Here is a 23100-nt window from a genome sequence, read left to right on the forward strand (position 1 = left end):
GGCAGTTTTGTGCGGGGAGAAAACACAAGTGCGAGCGGGCTGTGCGGAGCGGAGCTGCAGCAGCAGCAGCGGTTGAGTCTCCACGGTTCTCATGCGGCCTTGAAGTTCCGCCCTGCGCGCGGAGCCGCAGACAGTCCGACAGCAGACAGAGACGCAGCGATGGCAGAAGAAGTCGCTCCGGCCCCCGCCGCCGCGCCGGCCAAGGCGCCCAAGAAGAAGAGCGCCGCCAAGCCCAAGAAAGCGGGCCCCAGCGTGGGAGAGCTCATCCTGCAGGCCGTGTCCGCCTCCAAGGAGCGGAGCGGCGTGTCCCTGGCCGCCCTGAAGAAGTCCCTGGCGGCCGGCGGCTACGACGTGGAGAAGAACAACTCCCGCGTCAAGCTGGCCATCAAGAGCCTGGTGACCAAGGGCACCCTGGTGCAGACCAAGGGCACCGGCGCCTCGGGCTCCTTCAAGCTCAACAAGAAGCAGGCGGAGACCAAGCCCAAGCCCGTGAAGAAAGCCGCCGCCGCCGCCGCCAAAGCCAAGAAGCCGGCGGCCAAGAAACCCGCAGCGGCTAAGAAGCCAGCGGCCGCCAAGAAGTCGCCCAAGAAGGCGGCGACCAAGAAGCCAGCGGCCGCCAAGAAGTCGCCCAAGAAAGCCGCGAAGCCCGCAGCGGCCAAGAAGGCGACCAAGAGCCCCAAGAAGGCCAAGAAGCCAGCGGCGCCTAAGAAGGCGAAGAGCCCGAAGAAAGCCAAGGCAGCGAAGCCCAAGGTGGCCAAACCCAAGACGGCCAAAGCTAAGAAAGCGGCTCCCAAGAAGAAGTGAGCGATCGACCCTCGAGTTAATTTCCTACAAACCCAAAGGCTCTTCTAAGAGCCACCAGCCCTTCCGAGAGAGAGCGCAGACTTTCCCTTTTCACCGCTTGAAAGCGCCGGTTCGCTCGATAGGGGGGGAGAAATAATTATTTTACACAATGGGGGGGATTGAGTTGTAGTTTTTATTAATGATACTGAAATGCGATGCTGGGTAAAATGTACAAATGTAAATATTCTAAATACTATTGTAGATAGTGGGTGCGCAGAGGAGGTGTAGAATTAAAAAGGCCTTTTTGTTAAATAAACGTCCAGATCTCCATTGAACAGCGTTGTGACTCCTTGCATCTCCTTTTCATTTAATGAATTTAGTTGAGGCGAAATGTTACATTGTTACATTGCACGGGGGTTTTCATTAGTGTGTGACTTGCAATTCGTGACTGCTAGTCTCGCAGCTATAGCGGACATGTGAAAAGACGTAACGTGACAGATGTGTCACTCTAATAGCGACAATGGTGACTTTTCAATATCGAGCCCTCGCAGGCGGGTGATCCAGATTCTTATGGGAGTTGAGCTTAATTCCACTCAAGGTAGCGTGGTTACTGAGAGTCAGACGGTGGTGAAATTCACTAAAATATACGTTTTTAAGCATGAAAATGACCGTTTAAGCAAAGTGTTTTGCACATTATCTGTTGCAGTTTTGCTAATCGCCTGTTCTGCACATGGCCTGTTGTGTCTCTGTCTTTTCTTATGCAACTGTATTGTTGTTTTTTTACCACTTACCGTCTGAGAGCTAGCTAAATCGCATTTCGCTATTCCATATACCTGTGTATGAGAATAATGCTAATACGGTTGAAACTGAAAAACACATATTTTCTCACTCGGCCTCGGCAGCAGAGCCGCGCTCTGTGTTCAGAGTCCGAATTTCCCTCCTGCCTGTTGATTGGTGGAGACCGAGAGCGCTGCTTGGCAGCACTGATCTCTGATTGGGTGGAGAGCTTGTTCCCGTCCATCCAATCACGTTCAGCCGCGACTCTTCAAAAGCGGGGCGGCAGACAAGTTGTGATCATTGTTAGCAGTTTTCTTCAGACAAGCTTGACAGTACAAGATGAGCGGCAGAGGAAAGACCGGCGGTAAGGCCAGAGCCAAGGCCAAGACTCGCTCTTCCAGGGCCGGACTGCAGTTCCCTGTGGGCCGTGTCCACCGGCTGCTGCGCAAGGGAAACTATGCCGAGCGGGTCGGCGCCGGAGCCCCGGTGTATCTGGCCGCGGTGCTGGAGTACCTGACCGCCGAGATCCTGGAGCTGGCTGGCAACGCCGCCCGGGACAACAAGAAGACCCGCATCATCCCCCGGCACCTGCAGCTGGCCGTCCGCAACGACGAGGAGCTGAACAAGCTGCTGGGCGGCGTGACCATCGCGCAGGGCGGCGTGCTGCCCAACATCCAGGCGGTGCTGCTGCCCAAGAAGACCGAGAAGCCGGCCAAGAGCAAGTAAACAGCCCGGCAGAGACCTCCGACTGACCCCGAACACAAAGGCTCTTTTAAGAGCCACCCACAGCCTCTTGAAAAGAGCGATTTCTGTTGACTTGTGTAACTTCAGCGTTTACACGGTTTTACTAACATATTTCAGTGGTGAAGCAGCGTGGTCCAGAATCTGCTGTATGGAAGAGCGATTTGTTGCGCTCGCAATACAGTTCATAACATTTCTATATTCGCTTCGTTTTTAACCTTTTAATTGCAAACCAAAGAGGTATCTGGATTCCTTATTGTACTTGTAATTGAATTCATACAATTATTATGATATTAGTCTTTCAAGTGGTCTTGTCCCTCAGCACAACGCTCTCTTCCCGAGTCACACTTTTTACACTAGAAATTATATTAGTTAACATTATTATAGTAGTATTATACTATGTCACTATTCTTGTCCTATATTATAGCTAAAACAGTAATCAAAACCTTTGCCACTTTATAGGTAGCGAGGTATAAAAACGCCTGAACTTGCTTTTAGTTGATAAATCAAGGAAAATCGATCTTTCTGTGTCTCTTATTAAACCGAGAGACCTGGAGCCGTTAAACCCGCGAGGAGTGGAGGAGCTGCGCGCTCGGTTTCAAACCGTCCAATCAGAGTTACACCCTCCTCCCCCCTGTGCCCCTTTTAACCAATCAGGACGGGGCTGGCTGCGCATATAAACCCGAGTGCGGGAAGTGATTCTCACTACACTGTTGATTGTGAAGAGCAGCGAGGAAGATGGCGAGAACCAAGCAGACCGCTCGCAAGTCCACCGGCGGCAAGGCGCCCAGGAAGCAGCTGGCCACCAAGGCTGCCCGCAAGAGCGCCCCCGCCACCGGCGGCGTGAAGAAGCCCCACCGCTACAGGCCCGGCACCGTGGCTCTGCGGGAGATCCGCCGCTACCAGAAGTCCACCGAGCTGCTGATCCGCAAGCTGCCCTTCCAGCGCCTGGTGAGAGAGATCGCCCAGGACTTCAAGACCGACCTGCGCTTCCAGAGCTCCGCCGTCATGGCTCTGCAGGAGGCCAGCGAGGCTTACCTGGTGGGGCTCTTCGAGGACACCAACCTGTGCGCCATCCACGCCAAGAGGGTGACCATCATGCCCAAAGACATCCAGCTGGCCCGCCGCATCCGCGGGGAGCGCGCTTAGACACGGACCGCCTGCTGCAGCATCTTTTCCCTTGAACACAAAGGCTCTTTTAAGAGCCACCACAACACTCGAGAGGGTTACATTATTCCATTATAGTCTGTACGAGGCACAATTCTCGTTTGGTTAGCTGATAGGTGAAATCCCGACCGAGAAGCGGTTTTCTGCCCCCTCGTGTAAAAGCCCCCCTGCACGACTACACTGCTGCAGTAAACCAGCGACTTACGTCTCCCCTTTTGCTCTACATCTATTTTTCAGCGTTCATATCCATACTTGAAAGTGTTTAAATGCATGAGACTATTTTAATGATACAAGAACGACTGGCATTCAAACCCCTCCCTTCCACTACAATGCAATGACATGATTTAAGAACGTTTATACAGTTACTTTAGGTGGAACATTTCTTTATAAGCGTTTTAAAAGACGTCCTTAAATAAAACATTTTGGTCTTTTTAACAGCTGGATTGTTTATTCAATGATACAAAACGGGTGGAGAACGAAATATGTACTGCTACAACGATGAATGCTTTTTGTCAGTTGCTCATGACCCTGATACACAGTAGTACACTACATTTTCCATTCCGAATTCTGTGTTTTTGTGTTGAGCGCGGAATTAGATTGGTCTAAATCTACACGAGAATATTACAGCACCGCTATAAACATTGAATACTCGAGGTCTGTCCTCTCCAGTGCTGCTGTGGTGGAGAGCTCTCCGGCAGGGAAGAGGTTCCTGTGCAGTCTGGGCTGCTGCTGCGGTCGGAGAGGAGGCGGGCTCGTGTGTCAGCGCGCCTCCTGTCTCAAGCAGGTCCGCTCTCAGGCTTGAAAAGAGAAGCGCCGCGGCTGCAGCCCAGCAGTGTGTGTTGTATCACTAACTGATAACTTGAAGATGTCTGGAAGAGGCAAAGGCGGAAAGGGACTCGGGAAAGGAGGCGCTAAGCGTCACCGCAAGGTTCTCCGCGACAACATCCAGGGAATCACCAAGCCCGCCATCCGCCGCCTGGCTCGCCGTGGGGGAGTGAAGCGGATCTCCGGGCTGATCTACGAGGAGACCCGCGGGGTGCTGAAGGTGTTCCTGGAGAACGTCATCCGCGACGCCGTCACCTACACCGAGCACGCCAAGAGGAAGACCGTCACCGCCATGGACGTGGTGTACGCGCTGAAGCGCCAGGGCCGCACCCTGTACGGCTTCGGCGGCTAAACAGGAGCGGAGCTTCACTGCCGGACCCCGACGTATAAACCCAAAGGCTCTTTTAAGAGCCACCCACATTATCAAAATAGAGCTGAAATCTAAACCATCACTTTAGAATGTGTTTTTTTTTAAAGCAAGCAAGCAACATTTTGCGATTGCTGTGATGATTCCTAAATTGAGATGCAGAGTTTTCAATCGTTACATTAGTGTGGATCTGGTTGCTAATGAAATAATTTATTGCTGAAAGCGTTTTGATGGAGTGGCAGTTCTTATTCTCATTACTACTAATTCTAATTAGGTCATGAGTAAAGAATGAAGCTCACTTCCTTAATATTTTTATTTTTCACGCATGCTTCATGGCTTTTAAGAAAGAGCCGTTATCACATCGGGCCGTTTCTAACCCTCTCCTCCCCGACAGGAAGCGGCTCAGCTTGGCTTGAAATCCACTTCATTCGCCAAAACCTAGTCTCCTACATGCTATTTTGTAGAAAGGTTTAGTGTTTAGTTTTATTCTGCTCAGACTAATTTGAAACCAATGCTGAAGCTCAAAAGTGTGGCGATAAAATGCTGTTGGTTGTTCCAAAGTGCTTTTAAAGTTGTCTAGAATATCACCAAAACTGTGCTTTTGACTCCAAGTTTGCACAAATCGCACGGTTTACGCCGAGCACATTGTTTTCTAGGGTAGGAGACATAAGCGTAATGAGAGTCGGATTTCAGAAAATCTGCACGTAGTAGTAAATTGCTATTAGATAATGGGACAGAATAGGGTTCAGCTTCTAAATGTTTTTTTTTATTCTTCATGCTGGGTTTGTCTTTTTAAGAAAGAGCTTGTGATATCGGGCAGTTTCTAACCCTCCCCGCCCCGACAGGAAGCTGCTCAGCTCTTTGTTCGCTCAGACTCGGCGGGAGGTCGAGACAAAGACGCCCGAAGCGCTTGAAAGCCATTTGCAAAGAGCCCTTCTGCTTACGTTCATTTTGTAGAAAGGTTTAGTGTGATGTTTTCTTGTGCTCAGACTAATTTGCTCAAAAGTGCTGCGATAGGATGCTGTTAGTTCAGAACTGATTTTAAAATTGCCTAGAATATCACCAAGAGTTATTTTGACTCCAAGTTTGCACAAATCGCAGTTTACACCGAGCACATTGTTTTCTAGAGTAGGAGATATACATGGAATGAGAGTGGTTGTGCTAAACGGATCACACGGTCCTCTGCTCCCCTGTGCGCGGGCGGAGGGGAGAGAGAGGCGCCTGGAGTCAGAGCGAGCGGCTCAGGCGCTCACCCGTTTGAATTTCATTGGCGCAGAGCGCAGCCAATAGGAGAGCAGCTCTCTAGCTGACCAATGAGCCGCCTTCTGAGCTGAGCTGAGCTGATTTGCATGCGGGCGCTATAAATAGGGGGCTGTGAGTCTAGAACTCTCATGCCTGTTTTCACAGAGTGCAGTTTGTGAAGATGCCTGAACCAGCGAAATCCGCTCCCAAGAAGGGCTCCAAGAAAGCCGTGACCAAGACGGCCGGGAAGGGCGGCAAGAAGCGCAGAAAGACCAGGAAGGAGAGCTACGCCATCTACGTGTACAAGGTGCTGAAGCAGGTGCACCCGGACACCGGCATCTCGTCGAAGGCCATGGGCATCATGAACTCGTTCGTCAGCGACATCTTCGAGCGCATCGCCGGCGAGGCCTCCCGCCTGGCGCACTACAACAAGCGCTCCACCATCACCTCCCGGGAGATCCAGACCGCCGTGCGCCTGCTGCTGCCCGGAGAGCTGGCCAAGCACGCCGTGTCCGAGGGCACCAAGGCCGTCACCAAGTACACCAGCTCCAAGTAAACCCGGCCCGCCCGTCCCGGATCAGCGAACCCAAAGGCTCTTTTAAGAGCCACCCACAGAGTCGAGAAGGAGCAGTCATGACCTCTTTTTGTGTGTTTGTGCATGTTAGTGCTTTATCCGAAATACCGTAGGGCGTTTGAGCTGCGGTTATTAAACGTTTTGGACAGAACAGGCTCTGTCTACATTTCACGTGTGTATTTTATGCAGATTCATATTGCGTTCAATATTGCAAGCTGTCTGAAGGGCGTATTGTTGGTTTAATCCGAATATGCATTTTCGGGAAGTATCATTTATGGCTAATTAATAGGGATTTCACGTCAAATAACGTGAACAGCAGTACTGTTCGTGCCTCTCGGCTCTCCGGCAGGGAAGAGGTTAATGTTTCTGCTGCTGCGCGAGTCGGAGAAGAGGAGGGATCGTGTCTCAACCAGGTCCGCTTGCATGTTTTCTCCTTTTTATTTTTAGTTTGTCTTTTAACGATTAGAAATGTACAACTGCGTCTAAATCCTGTTATTATATGGTTGCATGTTTTTAGGCAGTCTAAATCGGGCGAACTTCCACAATAGCCCCATGACGGACCTGAAACAATCATTTCAGATCTTTTTGAAGCGAAACATGGCTCTGATTTTTCAATTGCTGTTTATCTTGAGATGGAGTACGTTTTGAAAATGCAGGATATTGACGTTTTCTGTGGAATTTCGGGATTACTATAATACGAGTCTTTACTATAGAAAACCGAGATGAATAACATAAATATGTCCAACTGACCCTATGGTGTGAAGGGTCTGCAAAGCATTTAAATATTTTTCCATTGATAGAATTAAATACTCAAATTCTTCTTGTGAGAAAGAGCAGTTGCTTTGACAGAGAAACAGTTAGAGGACCGAGAAAAGTATCTCCCTGTTTGTAAGGTTACAGCTGAACCAGGGCAGAGCTCCTGGGTGCAGAGACCACGACTGTCCAGCAGAGGGAGCAGGAGAGAGAAGATCAGGACACGCTTGTCTGGAAAACAAGGCGAAAGTCTTTAACATAAGAACCGCAGTCCACAAAAATGAACGATTTCAACTGTGGATCTCTGGTGAGTTAAATGATTTCTTCGTGCTGTTTGATTGCTGTTTTAGTGTCGGGTCATTAATAAATAGTAAACGGAACGCAGGATAAAGGAGTGAATTTAATTTGCTAATTTAATTTACTGTGCGCCTTGCTGGTTTTAAAAACTGTAGAAATGGTGCAGAGGAAGAGACGAACTCGAAATGCAATTCCGATATTTGAGAAAGGAGCAGTGTTATTAAATCGATATTATATCGACTTAACTGTTTTCTCACAGACACATGTGAATGTTTTGCTGCTAAGAAGTTGTGCGTCTTTCCCTGCTCTCACGTCCTGGGGGCTCGTAAAACCTGGAAAGATGAGATTTTAGTCCGAAACTATTCTATTTTTATACATTTCTATATTCCTTAAAACAAATAATTCCCCGTCAGAACGGTACGGAGATTCTAAAAAGCACGGATTTAATAATATCCAAACCATCAAGAAATATTCTAAACCTCCAGTCATATAAAATGTATAGTATTTTTTGTTTTAATGTACTACATCTTATGTGACCGCTAGCTGTAGCTGAAAAGCTGATCAACACATCTGTACTTGTGATTTCTGTGCTGTAGATTTTCTAAGAAGAGTTCGGGTAGGGTGAAAGGAGTTAGATTCTAGTTATGGTTTTCTTTTCTGTATATTTTCTCAGAAGAGTCTGGGGAGGGTGTGAGAGACCAGCTGTGATATATGTGTGGTAGTTTTCTCAGTAGAGTATGGACAGGTTGAGAGAGGTGAGATTCCAGCTGTGATGTGTTTCTGACCTTGATTTGTATTTTGTCTGCGACGAGTCTGGGTAGGGTGAATTGGGGGTGAGAGTTCAGCTGTGATTCCTGAGCTGTAGTTTGTCTACGATGTGTTTGGAGATAGGCTCAGGGATTGAAAGTCCAGTTGTGATTTTTTCTGTGTGCTGTATTTTGTTTTAGAACAGTTTGGGGAAGAGTGAGAGGAGGTGTGCCCATTTGTGAATTCTGTGCTGTAGTTGGTCTCAGAAGAGTTGAGGGATACAGTACAGGCATTGAAAGCACAATGTTTCCCTCTGCACTGTTGTCCCTCCTGTGTGTCTCTGTGTTGGCCCACCAGGTAGCTACATCTGTTCTGACCAAACTATCCTATTCTCCTCCCCACATGTCCAGGCTGGGCACCATTTGAGTTGGATGCTGCATCACTGCTATGGATCCAAGAGGGACATCGTGGATACAGCTATCGTTTAGGAGGATTTTTCTGGTCTACAGAGATCTGCATGGAGTACTGACATACAGAAGACATGATGGATGGACTGATACACTTATTCATTTATTCCTTTTTTTAATTATAAAATGTTAGCATGCCCAAAGGGGTTGGGCAGACAGTTGACCTTGGACCCCTAGAGGGTTTTTTCTCCTTACTGAGGAGTTTTTGGTTCCTCTCCTCCGTTGTCTTCTGGTCTTTCCTGTTCTGTATTCACAACCTGTATGGTCACTTGCTTTGTTCAGCGCCTTGGGGCAACCTTGTTGTAAAAGGCGTTATATCAAAATAAATTGCATTGAATTGAATTCAATAAAGCTTTTATTGTAATAATGATACAGAAACTTCCCTGTGTGAGAAACCACAGCCCTTGAGTTTCTGGCCCTGCTTAGTTCCTCCTCTCCCAGGGGCTAAGGGAGGACAGGAGCTGGTCTCTTCTGCTCCTGTCCTCCAGGAGGTTCAGCTCTCCAGGGGCTCCTCTCCCCACTGGCAGAGGGATTGAGGCCACAGCTCTCTCAGCGCTGCTCCCCTTCTGATCCAGAGCTCAGACACTCCTACTGCCACCTACTCCTACTCCTACTCCTACTGACCTGAGGGCTTTAAGAAAAGGGATCTGAGGGCTGTCATACAGTGCTGAACTACATTCATTCACCTTATTCTTATTTTGAATGGACCCAGATCTCACCCTGTTGTCTGTAGAGAGTAGCGAGGGGATCAACATGGTTGGACAACTTGCTCCATTCTCCCACAGCTCTTTGGGTAAAGAAGTGTCTCCTGTTTAAAAAACTACAACACTTGTTTGGTGTATTTAGACTGTTTCTTTGCCAAGGAGCGATTGCTGTTCTATAAAAGGGAATTCACACAGCAGCAGTTAGGTGTTTTATGACTAATGGTCTAGAACAAAATTAATCTGTAGCAAGAGTGAAGAATTAATGAGAATACCCCCCCACACACACACGGCGGAACTGACAATTAACTAAATACAAGAACTCCGGGTGTTTCTACACCGTTTGGATAATTCAGTATTAGTGTAGGTCTTCTATTTGACAAATATTATCAAGATAGGTTTCAAAATAAAGCGTCTAAAACTGCTGCCTTGCAGGTCTTGATTTTAATTCCGACTAGAAGAATCCTTCTGTATGGAGTCTGCATGTCTCCAGCCTAGAGCCCTGTTCCTGTTGAATTGGTATTAGCCCTACCGTGAGCCCCAGAGACAAACTTCTTAATTTAAACGTCTGGGGAATGGACGGGCGTTCACACCAGCCAGATGAAAGAAAATAAAACTAAGCATTTTGAAATTCTTTTTTTCTGCCCGTCTTGTACGAACAGTAATATCACGGGCTTTCTGCTAACTGTCTCCTCCCGAGAAGCTGGGACGATGCTGAAGGATCTGGAGGAACTGCAATCCGAAGTAACAGGTTTAGAAAGAGCTTCAGGAATGTTGGTATTGACGGTAGAGAGTCGCCGTCTTTACTAAAGCCCCGTTGAAGAATCGCCATTGAAATAACTGATTTGGAAAATTTGAGATAATCAAAACCATAGAATACGCTTGTACAGCATTTTGTAAAAGCGTATCGCTGGAAAAACTCGAAATACTCCGAATTTCACAGGGATAAAACTGGCTAGTTTGACAAAACTTGTCCGTCTCCTTCTTAGAAACAGCGAGTCCGGGAGTGTGTTAATGACACTGAACATAGAGCAAAATAAATCATCCGTTTTAAATATTTCAGAATTCATTCTTATTGTGTTACATGACCGTCGGTCTCGACTGTATTATTTACACCTTGTTTTTCTCTTTACTGACGTTTTACGTACATTTATTTTAGAAATAGACGACGAAGTGCCGGTTGAACACCGCCTTTCGTGTGCGCTGTTGTTGGACTCTGGGCAATTCTGTCAAAATGATCGTACAGAAAAATCTGTAACTCAACTGCATATTAAAGAGCAGGGGGTTTTCTCCGTACTTCATGTATTTGATAATCGATTCGGTGTATCTGTGAGGATTACGGGGCAGTTTTGTGCGGGGAGAAAACACAAGTGCGAGCGGGCTGTGCGGAGCGGAGCTGCAGCAGCAGCAGCGGTTGAGTCTCCACGGTTCTCATGCGGCCTTGAAGTTCCGCCCTGCGCGCGGAGCCGCAGACAGTCCGACAGCAGACAGAGACGCAGCGATGGCAGAAGAAGTCGCTCCGGCCCCCGCCGCCGCGCCGGCCAAGGCGCCCAAGAAGAAGAGCGCCGCCAAGCCCAAGAAAGCGGGCCCCAGCGTGGGAGAGCTCATCCTGCAGGCCGTGTCCGCCTCCAAGGAGCGGAGCGGCGTGTCCCTGGCCGCCCTGAAGAAGTCCCTGGCGGCCGGCGGCTACGACGTGGAGAAGAACAACTCCCGCGTCAAGCTGGCCATCAAGAGCCTGGTGACCAAGGGCACCCTGGTGCAGACCAAGGGCACCGGCGCCTCGGGCTCCTTCAAGCTCAACAAGAAGCAGGCGGAGACCAAGCCCAAGCCCGTGAAGAAAGCCGCCGCCGCCGCCAAAGCCAAGAAGCCGGCGGCCAAGAAACCCGCAGCGGCTAAGAAGCCAGCGGCCGCCAAGAAGTCGCCCAAGAAGGCGGCGACCAAGAAGCCAGCGGCCGCCAAGAAGTCGCCCAAGAAAGCCGCGAAGCCCGCAGCGGCCAAGAAGGCGACCAAGAGCCCCAAGAAGGCCAAGAAGCCAGCGGCGCCTAAGAAGGCGAAGAGCCCGAAGAAAGCCAAGGCAGCGAAGCCCAAGGTGGCCAAACCCAAGACGGCCAAAGCTAAGAAAGCGGCTCCCAAGAAGAAGTGAGCGATCGACCCTCGAGTTAATTTCCTACAAACCCAAAGGCTCTTCTAAGAGCCACCAGCCCTTCCGAGAGAGAGCGCAGACTTTCCCTTTTCACCGCTTGAAAGCGCCGGTTCGCTCGATAGGGGGGGAGAAATAATTATTTTACACAATGGGGGGGATTGAGTTGTAGTTTTTATTAATGATACTGAAATGCGATGCTGGGTAAAATGTACAAATGTAAATATTCTAAATACTATTGTAGAGAGTGGGTGCACAGAGGAGGTGTAGAATTAAAAGGCTTTTTTGTTAAACGTTCTGATCTCCATTGAACAGCGTTGTGACTCCTTGCATCTCTTCATTTAATGAATTTAGTTGAGGTGAAATGTTACATTGTTACATTGCACGGAGGTTTTCATTAGTGTGTGACTGCTAGTCTCGCAGCTATAGCGGACATGTGAAAAGACGTAACGTGACAGATGTGTCACTCTAATAGCGACAATGGTGACTTTTCAATATCGAGCCCTCGGAGGCGGGTGATCCAGATTCTTATGGGAGTTGAGCTTAATTCCACTCAAGGTAGCGTGGTTACTGAGAGTCAGACGGTGGTGAAATTCACTAAAATATACATTTTGTAAAGCATAAAAAATGACCGTTTAAGCAAAGTGTTTTGCACATGAACTGTTGTAGTTTTGCTATTCGCCTGTTGTTCTGCACATGGCCTGTTGTCTCTGTTTCTTATGCAACTTTATTGTTGTTTTTTTACCACTTAACGTCTGAGAGCTAGCTAAATAGCATTTCACAATTACATATACCTGTGTATGAGAATAACGATAATAAGCTTGAAATTGAGAAACACATATTTGTCCTCGCTCGGCAGCAGAGCCGCGCTCTGTGTTCAGAGTCCGAATTTCCCTCCTGCCTGTTGATTGGTGGAGACCGAGAGCGCTGGTTGGCAACACTGATCTCTGATTGGGTGGGGAGCTTGTTCCGGTCCATCCAATCAAATTCAGCCGCGAGTCTTCAAAAGCGGGGCGGCAGACAGCTTGTGATCAGTATTGTCAGACTTCTCCAGACAAGCTAGATATTACAAGATGAGCGGTAGAGGAAAGACCGGTGGTAAGGCCAGAGCCAAGGCCAAGACTCGCTCTTCCAGGGCCGGACTGCAGTTCCCTGTGGGCCGTGTCCACCGGCTGCTGCGCAAGGGAAACTATGCCGAGCGGGTCGGCGCCGGAGCCCCGGTGTATCTGGCCGCGGTGCTGGAGTACCTGACCGCCGAGATCCTGGAGCTGGCTGGCAACGCCGCCCGGGACAACAAGAAGACCCGCATCATCCCCCGGCACCTGCAACTGGCCGTCCGCAACGACGAGGAGCTGAACAAGCTGCTGGGCGGCGTGACCATCGCGCAGGGCGGCGTGCTGCCCAACATCCAGGCGGTGCTGCTGCCCAAGAAGACCGAGAAGCCGGCCAAGAGCAAGTAAACAGCCCGGCAGAGACCTCCGACTGACCCCGAACACAAAGGCTCTTTTAAGAGCCACCCACAGCCTCTTGAAAAGAGCGATTTCTGTTTTTATTCATATAATTCCGATATTTGTGAATATGTTGTAGCCTGTGTTTTTCCCGAGGTTTTAGCAGTGATGTCTGTGGCTCAGGATCACAGCCGCTGTGTGGACGAGCGATTTCTGTTGCGCTCGCAATACAGTTCATAAAATCATTTTATTTGTTCAGTTCGTTCAAGTAGATTTCCCCTTTTAATTATAAACGAGCAGAGCAAACTGGGTTCCTTATTGTACTTGTGATGGGGGTGTTAGAAGATTCTCTTCATTCACATTATTTTATCATTTATATTACTGTATAACGAGCTTTTAACCCCGAGCTGTCTAGTTACAGAAATCGGGGTCCCTCAGCACAACACTCCTCCCCTGAGTCACAGGAAGCCCTTTTACACTATAACATGATTTAACTTCGTTATAGTAAATTATACTATTTCATGATTTAATGGAAGTATATTCCTGTCCTGGATTATTATAGTTAAAAGAAATCAAGGTCCTTGACAGGTTATTGATTTCTAGGTATAAAAACGCCTTTATACTTTGATTTGATCAAACAAAGAAGATCGGAGAGGGTGTATGAACTGCGCGCTCCTTCTCAAACTATCCAATCAGCGAGAGGCTCCCGGGGCCCTTCAGCCAATCAGGACGGGGCTGCCTGCGCATATAAACCCGAGTGCGGGCTGCTGCTCTCAGTACAGTGCTGATTGTGAAGAGCAGCGAGGAAGATGGCGAGAACCAAGCAGACCGCTCGCAAGTCCACCGGCGGCAAGGCGCCCAGGAAGCAGCTGGCCACCAAGGCTGCCCGCAAGAGCGCCCCCGCCACCGGCGGCGTGAAGAAGCCCCACCGCTACAGGCCCGGCACCGTGGCTCTGCGGGAGATCCGCCGCTACCAGAAGTCCACCGAGCTGCTGATCCGCAAGCTGCCTTTCCAGCGCCTGGTGAGAGAGATCGCCCAGGACTTCAAGACCGACCTGCGCTTCCAGAGCTCCGCCGTCATGGCTCTGCAGGAGGCCAGCGAGGCTTACCTGGTGGGGCTCTTCGAGGACACCAACCTGTGCGCCATCCACGCCAAGAGGGTGACCATCATGCCCAAAGACATCCAGCTGGCCCGCCGCATCCGCGGGGAGCGCGCTTAGACACGGACCGCCTGCTGCAGCATCTTTTCCCTTGAACACAAAGGCTCTTTTAAGAGCCACCACAACACTCGAGAGGGTTACATTATTCCATTATAGTGTGTACGAGGCACAACTCTCGTTTGGTTAGCTGATAGGTGAAATCCCTACCGAGAAGCGGTTTTCTACCAACTCGTGTAAAAGCCCAGTCGCGCACGACTACACTGCCGCAGTAAACCAGCGACACGCGTCTCCCCTTTTGCTCTACATCTATTTTTCAGCGTTCATATCCATATTTGAAAGTGTTTAAATGCATGATACTATTTTAATGATACAAGAACGACTGGCATTCAAACCCCTCCCTTCCACTACTGTTTATTTTCTGAGTTCAGTGTCGGTTCACAATTAAACAACAGCACGCTTACTGGTCCCTCCATCGCTCTTCATCTCACTCCAAAAGAAGCGTTTATACTGCAGTACAGATCTGTGAGGACCACTGCTAACTAGCCATGAGCCTCAGACAGTCCATGTGATAGAGATTGCAATGACATGATTTAAGAACGTTTCTACAGTTACTTTAGGTGGAACATTTCTTTATAAGCGTTTTAAAAGACGTCCTTATATAAAACATTTTGGTCTTTTTAACAGCTGGATTGTTTATTCAATGATACAAAACGGGTGGAGAACGAAATATGTACTGCTATAACGATGAATGCTTTTTGTCAGTTGCTCATGACCCTGATACACAGTAGTACACTACATTTTCCATTCCGAATTCTGTTTTTGTGTAGTGCAGGGAATTAGATTGGTCTAAATCTACACGAGAATATTACAGCACCGCGGGTCGCATCAACATAAACACAGTTGGTGACATAAACATTGAATACTCGAGGTCTGTCCTCTCCAGTGCTGCTGTGGTGGAGAGCTCTCCGGCAGGGAAGAGGTTCCTGTGCAGTCTGGGCTGCTGCTGCGGTCGGAGAGGAGGCGGGCTCGTGTGTCAGCGCGCCTCCTGTCTCAAGCAGGTCCGCTCTCAGGCTTGAAAAGAGAAGCGCCGCGGCTGCAGCCCAGCAGTGTGTGTTGTATCACTAGCTGATAACTTGAAGATGTCTGGTAGAGGCAAAGGCGGAAAGGGACTCGGGAAAGGAGGCGCTAAGCGTCACCGCAAGGTTCTCCGCGACAACATCCAGGGAATCACCAAGCCCGCCATCCGCCGCCTGGCTCGCCGTGGGGGAGTGAAGCGGATCTCCGGGCTGATCTACGAGGAGACCCGCGGGGTGCTGAAGGTGTTCCTGGAGAACGTCATCCGCGACGCCGTCACCTACACCGAGCACGCCAAGAGGAAGACCGTCACCGCCATGGACGTGGTGTACGCGCTGAAGCGCCAGGGCCGCACCCTGTACGGCTTCGGCGGCTAAACCGGAGCGGAGCTTCACTACCGGACCGGACCCCGACGTATAAACCCAAAGGCTCTTTTAAGAGCCACCCACATTATCAAAATAGAGCTGAAATCTAAACCATCACTTTAGATTGTGTTTTTTTTTTAAACAAGCAACACTTTGCGATTGCTGTGATGATTCCTAAATTGAGATGCAGGGCTTATCAATCGTTACATTAGTGTGGATCTGGTTGCTAATGAAATAATTTATTGCTGAAAGCGTTTTGATGGAGTGGTAGTTCTTATTCTCATTACTACTAATTCTAATTAGGTCATGAGTAAAGAATGAAGCTCACTTCCTTAATATTTTTATTTTTCACGCATGCTTCATGGCTTTTAAGAAAGAGCCGTTATCACATCGGGCCGTTTCTAACCCTCCCCGCCCCGACAGGAAGCGGCTTAGCTTTGTTCAGGCAGACTCGGTGAGAGGACGAGACGATGCGCTTGAAATCCACTTCATTCGCCAAAAGCTAAACTCCTACATGCTATTTTGTAGAAAAGGTTTAGGGTTTAGTTTTATTGTGCTCAGACTAATTTGAAACCAATGCTGAGGCTCAAAAGTGTGGCGATAAAATGCTGTTGGTTGTTCCAAAGTGCTTTTAAAGTTGTCTAGAATATCACCAAAACTGTGCTTTTGACTCCAAGTTTGCACAAATCGCACGGTTTACGCCGAGCACATTGTATTCTAGGGTAGGAGACATAAGCGTAATGAGAGTCGGATTTCAGAAAATCTGCACGTAGTAGTAGCTTGCTATTAGATAATGGGACAGAATAGGGTTCAGCTTCTAAATGTTTTTTTTATTCTTCATGCTGGGTTTGTCTTTTAAGAAAGAACTTGTGATATCGGGCAGTTTCTAACCCTCCCCGCCCCGACAGGAAGCTGCTCAGCTCTTTGTTCGCTCAGACTCGGCGAGAGGTCGAGACAAAGACGCCCGAAGCGCTTGAAAGCCATTTGCAAAGAGCCCTTCTGCTTACGTTCATTTTGTAGAAAGGTTTAGTGTGATGTTTTCTTGTGCTCAGACTAATTTGCTCAAAAGTGTTGCGATAGGATGCTGTTAGTTCAGAACTGATTTTAAAATTGCCTAGAATATCACCAAGAGTTATTTTGACTCCAAGTTTGCACAAATCGCAGTTTACACCGAGCACATTGTTTTCTAGAGTAGGAGATATACATGGAATGAGAGTGGTTGTGCTAAACGGATCACACGGCCCTCTGCTCCCCTGTGCGCGGGCGGAGGGGAGAGAGAGGCGCCTGGAGTCAGAGCGAGCGGCTCTGGCGCTCACCCGTTTGAATTTCATTGGCGCAGAGCGCAGCCAATAGGAGAGCAGCTCTCTCGCTGACCAATGAGCCGCCTTCTGAGCTGAGCGAGCTGATTTGCATGCGGGCGCTATAAATAGGGGGCTGTGAGGCTAGAACTCTCATGCCTGTTTTCACAGAGTGCAGTTTGTGAAGATGCCTGAACCAGCGAAATCCGCTCCCAAGAAGGGCTCCAAGAAAGCCGTGACCAAGACGGCCGGGAAGGGCGGCAAGAAGCGCAGAAAGACCAGGAAGGAGAGCTACGCCATCTACGTGTACAAGGTGCTGAAGCAGGTGCACCCGGACACCGGCATCTCGTCGAAGGCCATGGGCATCATGAACTCGTTCGTCAGCGACATCTTCGAGCGCATCGCCGGCGAGGCCTCCCGCCTGGCGCACTACAACAAGCGCTCCACCATCACCTCCCGGGAGATCCAGACCGCCGTGCGCCTGCTGCTGCCCGGAGAGCTGGCCAAGCACGCCGTGTCCGAGGGCACCAAGGCCGTCACCAAGTACACCAGCTCCAAGTAAACCCGGCCCGCCCGTCCCGGATCAGCGAACCCAAAGGCTCTTTTAAGAGCCACCCACAGAGTCGAGAAGGAGCAGTCATGACCTCTTTTTGTGTGTTTGTGCATGTTAGTGCTTTATCCGAAATACCGTAGGGCGTTTGAGCTGCGGTTATTAAACGTTTTGGACAGAACAGGCTCTGTCTACATTTCACGTGTGTATTTTATGCAGATTCATATTGCGTTCAATATTGCAAGCTGTCTGAAGGACGTTTTGTTGGTTTAATCCGAATATGCATTTTCGGGAAGTATCATTTATGGCTAATTAATAGGGATTTCACGTCAAATAACGTGAACACCAGTACTGTTCGTGCCTCTCGGCTCTCCGGCAGGGAAGAGGTTAATGTTTCTGCTGCTGCGCGAGTCTGAGAAGAGGAGGGATCGTGTCTCAACCAGGTCCGCTTGCATGTTTTCTCCTTTTTATTTTTAGTTTGTCTTTTAACGATTAGAAATGTACAACTGCGTCTAAATCCTTTTATTATATGGGTGCATGTTTTTAGGCAGTCTAAATCGGGCGAACTTCCACAAGAGCCCCATGAAGGACCTGAAACAATCATTTCAGATCTTTTTGAAGCGAAACATGGCTCTGATTTTTCAATTGCTGTTGATCTTGAGATGGAGTACGTTTTGAAAATGCAGGATATTGACGTTTTCTGTGGAATTTCGGTATTACTATAATACGAGTCTTTACTATAGAAAACCGAGATGAATAACATAAATATGTCCAACTGACCCTATGGTGTGAAGGGTCTGCAAAGCATTTAAATATTTTTCCATTGATAGAATTAAATACTCAAATTCTTCTTGTGAGAAAGAGCAGTTGCTTTGACAGAGAAACAGTTACAGGACCGAGAAAAATATCTCCCTGTTTGTAAGGTTACAGCTGAACCAGGGCAGAGCTCCTGGGTGCAGAGACCACGACTGTCCAGCAGAGGGAGCAGGAGAGAGAAGATCAGGACACGCTTGTCTGGAAAACAAGGCGAAAGTCTTTAACATAAGAACCGCAGTCACAAAAATGAACGATTTCAACTGTGGATCTCTGGTGAGTTAAATTATTTCTTCGTGCTGTTTGATTGCTGTTTTAGTGTCGGGTCATTAATAAATAGTAAACGGAACGCAGGATAAAGGAGTGAATTTAATTTGCTAATTTAATTTACTGTGCGCCTTGCTGGTTTTAAAAACTGTAGAAATGGTGCAGAGGAAGAGACGAACTCGAAATGCAATTCCGATATTTGAGAAAGGAGCAGTGTTATTAAATCGATATTATATCGACTTAACTGTTTTCTCACAGACACACATGTGAATGTTTTGCTGCTAAGAAGTTGTGTCTTTCCCTGCTCTCACGTCCTGGGGGCTCGTAAAACCTGGAAAGATGAGATTTTAGTCCGAAACTATTCTATTTTTATACATTTCTATATTCCTTAAAACAAATAATTCCCCGTCAGAACGGCACGAAGATTCTAAAAAGCACGGATTTAATAATATCCAAACCATCAAGAAATATTCTAAACCTCCAGTCATATAAAATGTATAGTATTTTTTGTTTTAATGTAATACGTCTTATGTGACCGCTAGCACATCTGTACTTGTGATTTCTGTGCTGTAGTTTTTCTCAGGCGAGTTTGGGAAGGTTGAGAGAAGTGGAAGAGTACTTGTGATTTCTGTGCTGTAGTTTGTCTCGGAAGAGTTTGGGGAGGGTGAAAGGTTTGTATTTTGATTTGTATTTTGTCTGCGACGAGTCTGGGTAGGGTGAATTGGGGGTGAGAGTTCAGCTGTGATTCCTGAGCTGTAGTTTGTCTACGATGTGTTTTGAGATAGGCTCGGGGTCAAATATCCCACAAAAAAAAAGTGAGGCTCAAATATCTCACAAAAAATCACAGTTGTGATTTTTTCTGTGTGCTGTATTTTGTTTTAGAACAGTTTGGGGAAGAGTGAGAGGAGGTGTGCCCATTTGTGAATTCTGTGCTGTAGTTGGTCTCAGAAGAGTTGAGGGATACAGTACAGGCATTGAAAGCACAATGTTTCCCTCTGTACTGTTGTCCCTCCTTACTGCACATTACTGCACAGAGCCAACAGGTACCAGTCTGCTGGGGTATACATTACTGCACAGAGCCAACAGGTACCAGTCCGCTGGGTATACATTACTGCACAGAGCCAACAGGTACCAGTCTGCTGGGGTATACATTACTGCACAGAGCCAACAGGTACCAGTCTGCTGGGGTATACAGTACATTACTGCACAGAGCTACAGCACTGCCAGGTGGGCTAATTGAACCCAGAGCCCCAGTGCTGTGAGGTTGCAATGCTAGCCACTCAGGTAGCCTCACACCTGAAGAAGGCTCCACGGCCGAAACGTTGTGTTCTCTTTCTTCTTTTTTTCAGCATGGAATAAACCTATTACTTGATCCTTTGCAGCCTACGCATGCTGACGCAGCTACCCACCTGAACTACTCTACCAGTATGCTGCCCTCACTATCAGCTCATAATCCTTTCTTTTCCTTCACCCTGAGTTCTGAAGTCACAGCTCTGACTTCCTTCGGTAAGACTTCACGTTCCTCCCGGGTGAAGCCGTGTCTCCAGCTCTGTGCAGCGTCGTGACCCAGCGCTGTGTGAGACCCCTCTCATCTGAAGATCTCATGAAGCAGCCACTTACAGGCCCAGGTAAGACACTGCTTGACAGCTTTATAGCTGCTCATCAAGTACCTTAATATCAACATTGGAGCATAATGTTGATTGCGTAATGAGAAGATTCAGCAGAATATATTTAAAGAAAATGGTCAGACCTGTAGATCAGTGGAAGAACAGATACAGATTTCAACAAGTTCACAAATTTGGGGAAACTTCTGTTGGAAAAACCTGACATTTATTTATGCATCCTAAAATTCAAACGCATCAAAAAGGAAGTGGTTCACAGAGTTGTAGGTTGTGTGGAGAGCAGGTAGAGAATCACTTACACATAATCCTGTCCTGCCTGGAAATTCAACAATACAGGCAGATACTGGTGAGCCTGGATTGGATTTACAGCCTCACTCAAACCCGATTTCATTTGGTGAAAGAAGATGAGCCAGTCTTCCAGTGTGGATTACGAGCTGTCTGTTGTGTTTTTACTGACTAATTAGATTTCCTCCATCTATACTGACACAGTGTAGAGAGTTAACCACATGGAGGACAATTGCTGTGTCGTGTTTAGGCCTTATGTGTGTTTCCTCTTGTCGGTGAATAATAAACCTGTGAGAATAACTGTTGGAAGTTCTCCGCTGTAATTCCAGGTGTTGTTGGAATTCTGCAGTTCTGTTCTGGCAACAATACTGATAGGACTAGTTTCTCTCCACTCGAGACAGATAAATTAATACATGCTCTTGTATACAGCAGGTTAGACTACTGCGATGCCCTACTATCAGGGAGCACCCACCACTCTTTCAACACCTTACAGAGAATTGAGAACACAGCAGCTAGAATTGTTACTAGGAGCAGAAAGTACGACCATATAACCCACATACTTAGCTCTCTTCATTGGCTTCCTGTCAGGTACAGGGCGGACTTCAAAATCCTTCTACTAACTTACAAGGCTCTCAGAGGTCAGGCATCTAATGGAACTTATTCATGTCTATCTCAGTATTCAAATTCAGACTGAAGACCTATTACTTCAGTCTAGCCTGCTCACACCTTAAATTATAGCCTGCTGAAACCATGGCTGCTGGTGCTGCTGTACATGCCATTGTGTGTCTCTGTGTTGGCCCACCAGGTAGCTACATCTGTTCTGACCAAACTATCCTATTCTCCCCACATGTCCAGGCTGGGCACCATTTGAGTTGGATGCTGCATCACTGCTATGGATCCAAGAGGGACATCGTGGATACAGCTATCGTTTAGGAGGATTTTTCTGGTCTACAGAGATCTGCATGGAGTACTGACATACAGAAGACATGATGGATGGACTGATACACTTATTCATTTATTCCTTTTTTTAATTATAAAATGTTAGCATGCCCAAAGGGGTTGGGCAGACAGTTGACCTTGGACCCCTAGAGGTTTTTTTCTCCTTACTGAGGAGTTTTTGGTTCCTCTCCTCCGTTGTCTTCTGGTCTTTCCTGTTCTGTATTCACAACCTGTATGGTCACTTGCTTTGTTCAGCGCCTTGGGGCAACCTTGTTGTAAAAGGCGTTATATCAAAATAAATTGCATTGAATTGAATTCTGCAAGTCGCTCTTTAAATATCTCGCCTGTGACTTCGCCGGTTTCCCAGCTCACAGTCGGAGGACAGAGGCTGCCCAGGGGTGCAGCTCAGACCCCCAGTCGCCACACAGGCTGTGTTCTGCTGCAGTGAGGCCCGAGTCTGCCAGGGGTCAGAGGTCAATAGCCCTGGGGTCTCTCCAGCTCCCTGTGCCCCTAAGGGAGGAGCCTCCGAGCTGGAAGACAGCAGGGTCCTGCTCTGGGGTCTGTCTTCATGGGGTCAGGCCCTGAGCTCTGGCCTGGAGGAGCAGTCAGCTGTTACCCCTCCTCTCGCTGGGGGAGAAGGGGGAGCCTGTTGCCTCGATAGTTCATTCTGGCTTCACTTGCAGGTGGCATGACCCTCTTCTCCCTTACCCAACGCCCCCCAGTTCGCTCGTGTGTTGCTGTGCTGACCGCTGTCTGAGGATCAGAGCGCCGCCTGTCCTCCCAACCCCAACACCTGCTGTTTACTCCCATTACTAAAGAAAAGCTTTTATTGTAATAATGATACAGAAACTTCCCTGTGTGAGAAACCACAGCCCTTGAGTTTCTGGCCCTGCTTAGTTCCTCCTCTCCCAGGGGCTAAGGGAGGACAGGAGCTGGTCTCTTCTGCTCCTGTCCTCCAGGAGGTTCAGCTCTCCAGGGGCTCCTCTCCCCACTGGCAGAGGGATGGAGGCCACAGCTCTCTCAGCGCTGCTCCCCTTCTGATCCAGAGCTCAGACACTCCTACTGCCAGACCTGAGGGCTTTAAGAAAAGGGATCTGAGGGCTGTAGGCAATCAATTGTTGATTCTGTACTCAACCTGCCAACTGTTGGCAGGAGTTCTGTCTGCACTGAAGTAGCAGGTGTTGGTCATGAAACAGCTCCAGCCAGGACAGCTGCCCTGGGGACGAGTGGAGAAGCAGCAGGAAGGTCAACAGTTCCTCCCCCAGCTAGAGTCCCTGGGAGCAGCTCTTCCCTGGGGAGGCTGAGCCCCCTCTGCTTGGCCAGGAGAAGCCTCTGCGACACCCTCTGCTGGACTGGCAGCTCTGGCCTCTGCAGACAGTCCTTCCTGTCCTTCTCCAGGGGAACTGGGCAGGACCCCACTGGGCCTCTGGGTCACCCTCCTCTCTGGGACACAGAGATACTCCCACACTGCTTCTAGACACTGGGCTCTGAATTCCCCACTGCACTGGAGACCCTGGGCTAACAGCAGACTCCTTCCTCTCCCCCTGCTGATCCTGACCTGGGACAGTACAGCCCCTCCTGCTCTGGGCAGGACCTGAGCTCAGGGTCCTGCAGGCTGGATCCAGTCCTGTCCAGTGCACCAGCAGCTGTCACCCCAGCTGGGCCCCTGGTTTAGAAAGACCTCCACACTAGTCCCAC

General features: G+C 48.6%; 6 protein-coding genes and 2 pseudogenes across 12 annotated transcripts; all 8 read left to right on the forward strand.

Moving 5' to 3' along the window:
• Positions 1-110: 110 nt before the first annotated feature.
• LOC148640656 (histone H1 pseudogene) lies at positions 111-1021 on the forward strand (annotated as a pseudogene).
• Positions 1022-1723: 702 nt separating this feature from the next.
• On the forward strand, positions 1724-2343 carry LOC148640657 (histone H2A). Its single transcript, XM_088620074.1, has one exon. The coding sequence runs from the start codon at positions 1900-1902 to the stop codon at positions 2284-2286; it is 387 nt and encodes a 128-aa protein (XP_088476200.1). The 5' UTR covers positions 1724-1899; the 3' UTR covers positions 2287-2343.
• Positions 2344-3023: 680 nt separating this feature from the next.
• Positions 3024-3515, forward strand: LOC148640658 (histone H3). The gene has a single exon (XM_088620070.1). The coding sequence runs from the start codon at positions 3040-3042 to the stop codon at positions 3448-3450; it is 411 nt and encodes a 136-aa protein (XP_088476196.1). The 5' UTR covers positions 3024-3039; the 3' UTR covers positions 3451-3515.
• A 2527-nt stretch (positions 3516-6042) lies between these two features.
• LOC148640659 (histone H2B 1/2-like) lies at positions 6043-21717 on the forward strand. Of its 4 annotated transcripts, none has more exons than XR_015930446.1 (4): positions 6050-6889; positions 7377-7536; positions 20034-20184; positions 21319-21717. XR_015930446.1 is itself a non-coding variant. In XM_088620082.1 (3 exons), the coding sequence occupies exons 1-3, from the start codon at positions 6084-6086 to the stop codon at positions 8800-8802; spliced, it is 657 nt and encodes a 218-aa protein (XP_088476208.1). In that variant the 5' UTR covers positions 6043-6083; the 3' UTR covers positions 8803-9091. The 4 variants fall into 4 exon arrangements, 1 of the variants encoding a protein (XP_088476208.1); XR_015930445.1 differs by having other exon boundaries at positions 20042-20184; XM_088620082.1 differs by lacking the exons at positions 20034-20184; positions 21319-21717 and adding an exon at positions 8684-9091 and having other exon boundaries at positions 6043-6454; positions 7370-7536.
• On the forward strand, positions 10895-11874 carry LOC148640660 (histone H1 pseudogene; annotated as a pseudogene).
• Positions 12021-13098, forward strand: LOC148640661 (histone H2A). Its single transcript, XM_088620075.1, has one exon. The coding sequence runs from the start codon at positions 12655-12657 to the stop codon at positions 13039-13041; it is 387 nt and encodes a 128-aa protein (XP_088476201.1). The 5' UTR covers positions 12021-12654; the 3' UTR covers positions 13042-13098.
• Positions 13721-14314, forward strand: LOC148640662 (histone H3). Its single transcript, XM_088619100.1, has one exon. It carries the CDS (start codon positions 13839-13841, stop codon positions 14247-14249), a length of 411 nt encoding a protein of 136 aa, XP_088475226.1. The 5' UTR covers positions 13721-13838; the 3' UTR covers positions 14250-14314.
• On the forward strand, positions 17094-21717 carry LOC148640663 (histone H2B 1/2). Of its 4 annotated transcripts, none has more exons than XM_088620087.1 (4): positions 17094-17919; positions 18407-18565; positions 19939-20184; positions 21319-21717. In XM_088620087.1, exon 1 carries the CDS (start codon positions 17114-17116, stop codon positions 17486-17488), a length of 375 nt encoding a protein of 124 aa, XP_088476213.1. In that variant the 5' UTR covers positions 17094-17113; the 3' UTR covers positions 17489-17919; positions 18407-18565; positions 19939-20184; positions 21319-21717. The 4 variants fall into 4 exon arrangements, with proteins under 4 accessions (XP_088476213.1, XP_088476214.1, XP_088476215.1 ...); XM_088620088.1 differs by having other exon boundaries at positions 20034-20184; XM_088620089.1 differs by having other exon boundaries at positions 20042-20184.
• Positions 21718-23100: the final 1383 nt, after the last annotated feature.

Source organism: Lepisosteus platostomus, chromosome 25 (assembly GCF_059453375.1).
Source record: "Lepisosteus platostomus isolate fLepPlt1 chromosome 25, fLepPlt1.hap1, whole genome shotgun sequence".
In the NCBI taxonomy this organism is placed as follows: domain Eukaryota; kingdom Metazoa; phylum Chordata; class Actinopteri; order Semionotiformes; family Lepisosteidae; genus Lepisosteus; species Lepisosteus platostomus.

Coding starts and splice junctions, on each gene's coding strand:
- LOC148640663 (XM_088620087.1), top strand. CDS start 17,114: ATGCCTGAACCAGCGAAATCCGCTCCCAAGAAGGGCTCCAAGAAAGCC.
- LOC148640661 (XM_088620075.1), top strand. CDS start 12,655: ATGAGCGGTAGAGGAAAGACCGGTGGTAAGGCCAGAGCCAAGGCCAAG.
- LOC148640662 (XM_088619100.1), top strand. CDS start 13,839: ATGGCGAGAACCAAGCAGACCGCTCGCAAGTCCACCGGCGGCAAGGCG.
- LOC148640658 (XM_088620070.1), top strand. CDS start 3,040: ATGGCGAGAACCAAGCAGACCGCTCGCAAGTCCACCGGCGGCAAGGCG.
- LOC148640657 (XM_088620074.1), top strand. CDS start 1,900: ATGAGCGGCAGAGGAAAGACCGGCGGTAAGGCCAGAGCCAAGGCCAAG.
- LOC148640659 (XM_088620082.1), top strand. CDS start 6,084: ATGCCTGAACCAGCGAAATCCGCTCCCAAGAAGGGCTCCAAGAAAGCC. Junction 6,455..7,369: donor ACCAAGTACACCAGCTCCAA/GTAAACCCGGCC, acceptor CCTGTTTGTAAG/GTTACAGCTGAACCAGGGCA. Junction 7,537..8,683: donor ATTTCAACTGTGGATCTCTG/GTGAGTTAAATG, acceptor CCACATGTCCAG/GCTGGGCACCATTTGAGTTG.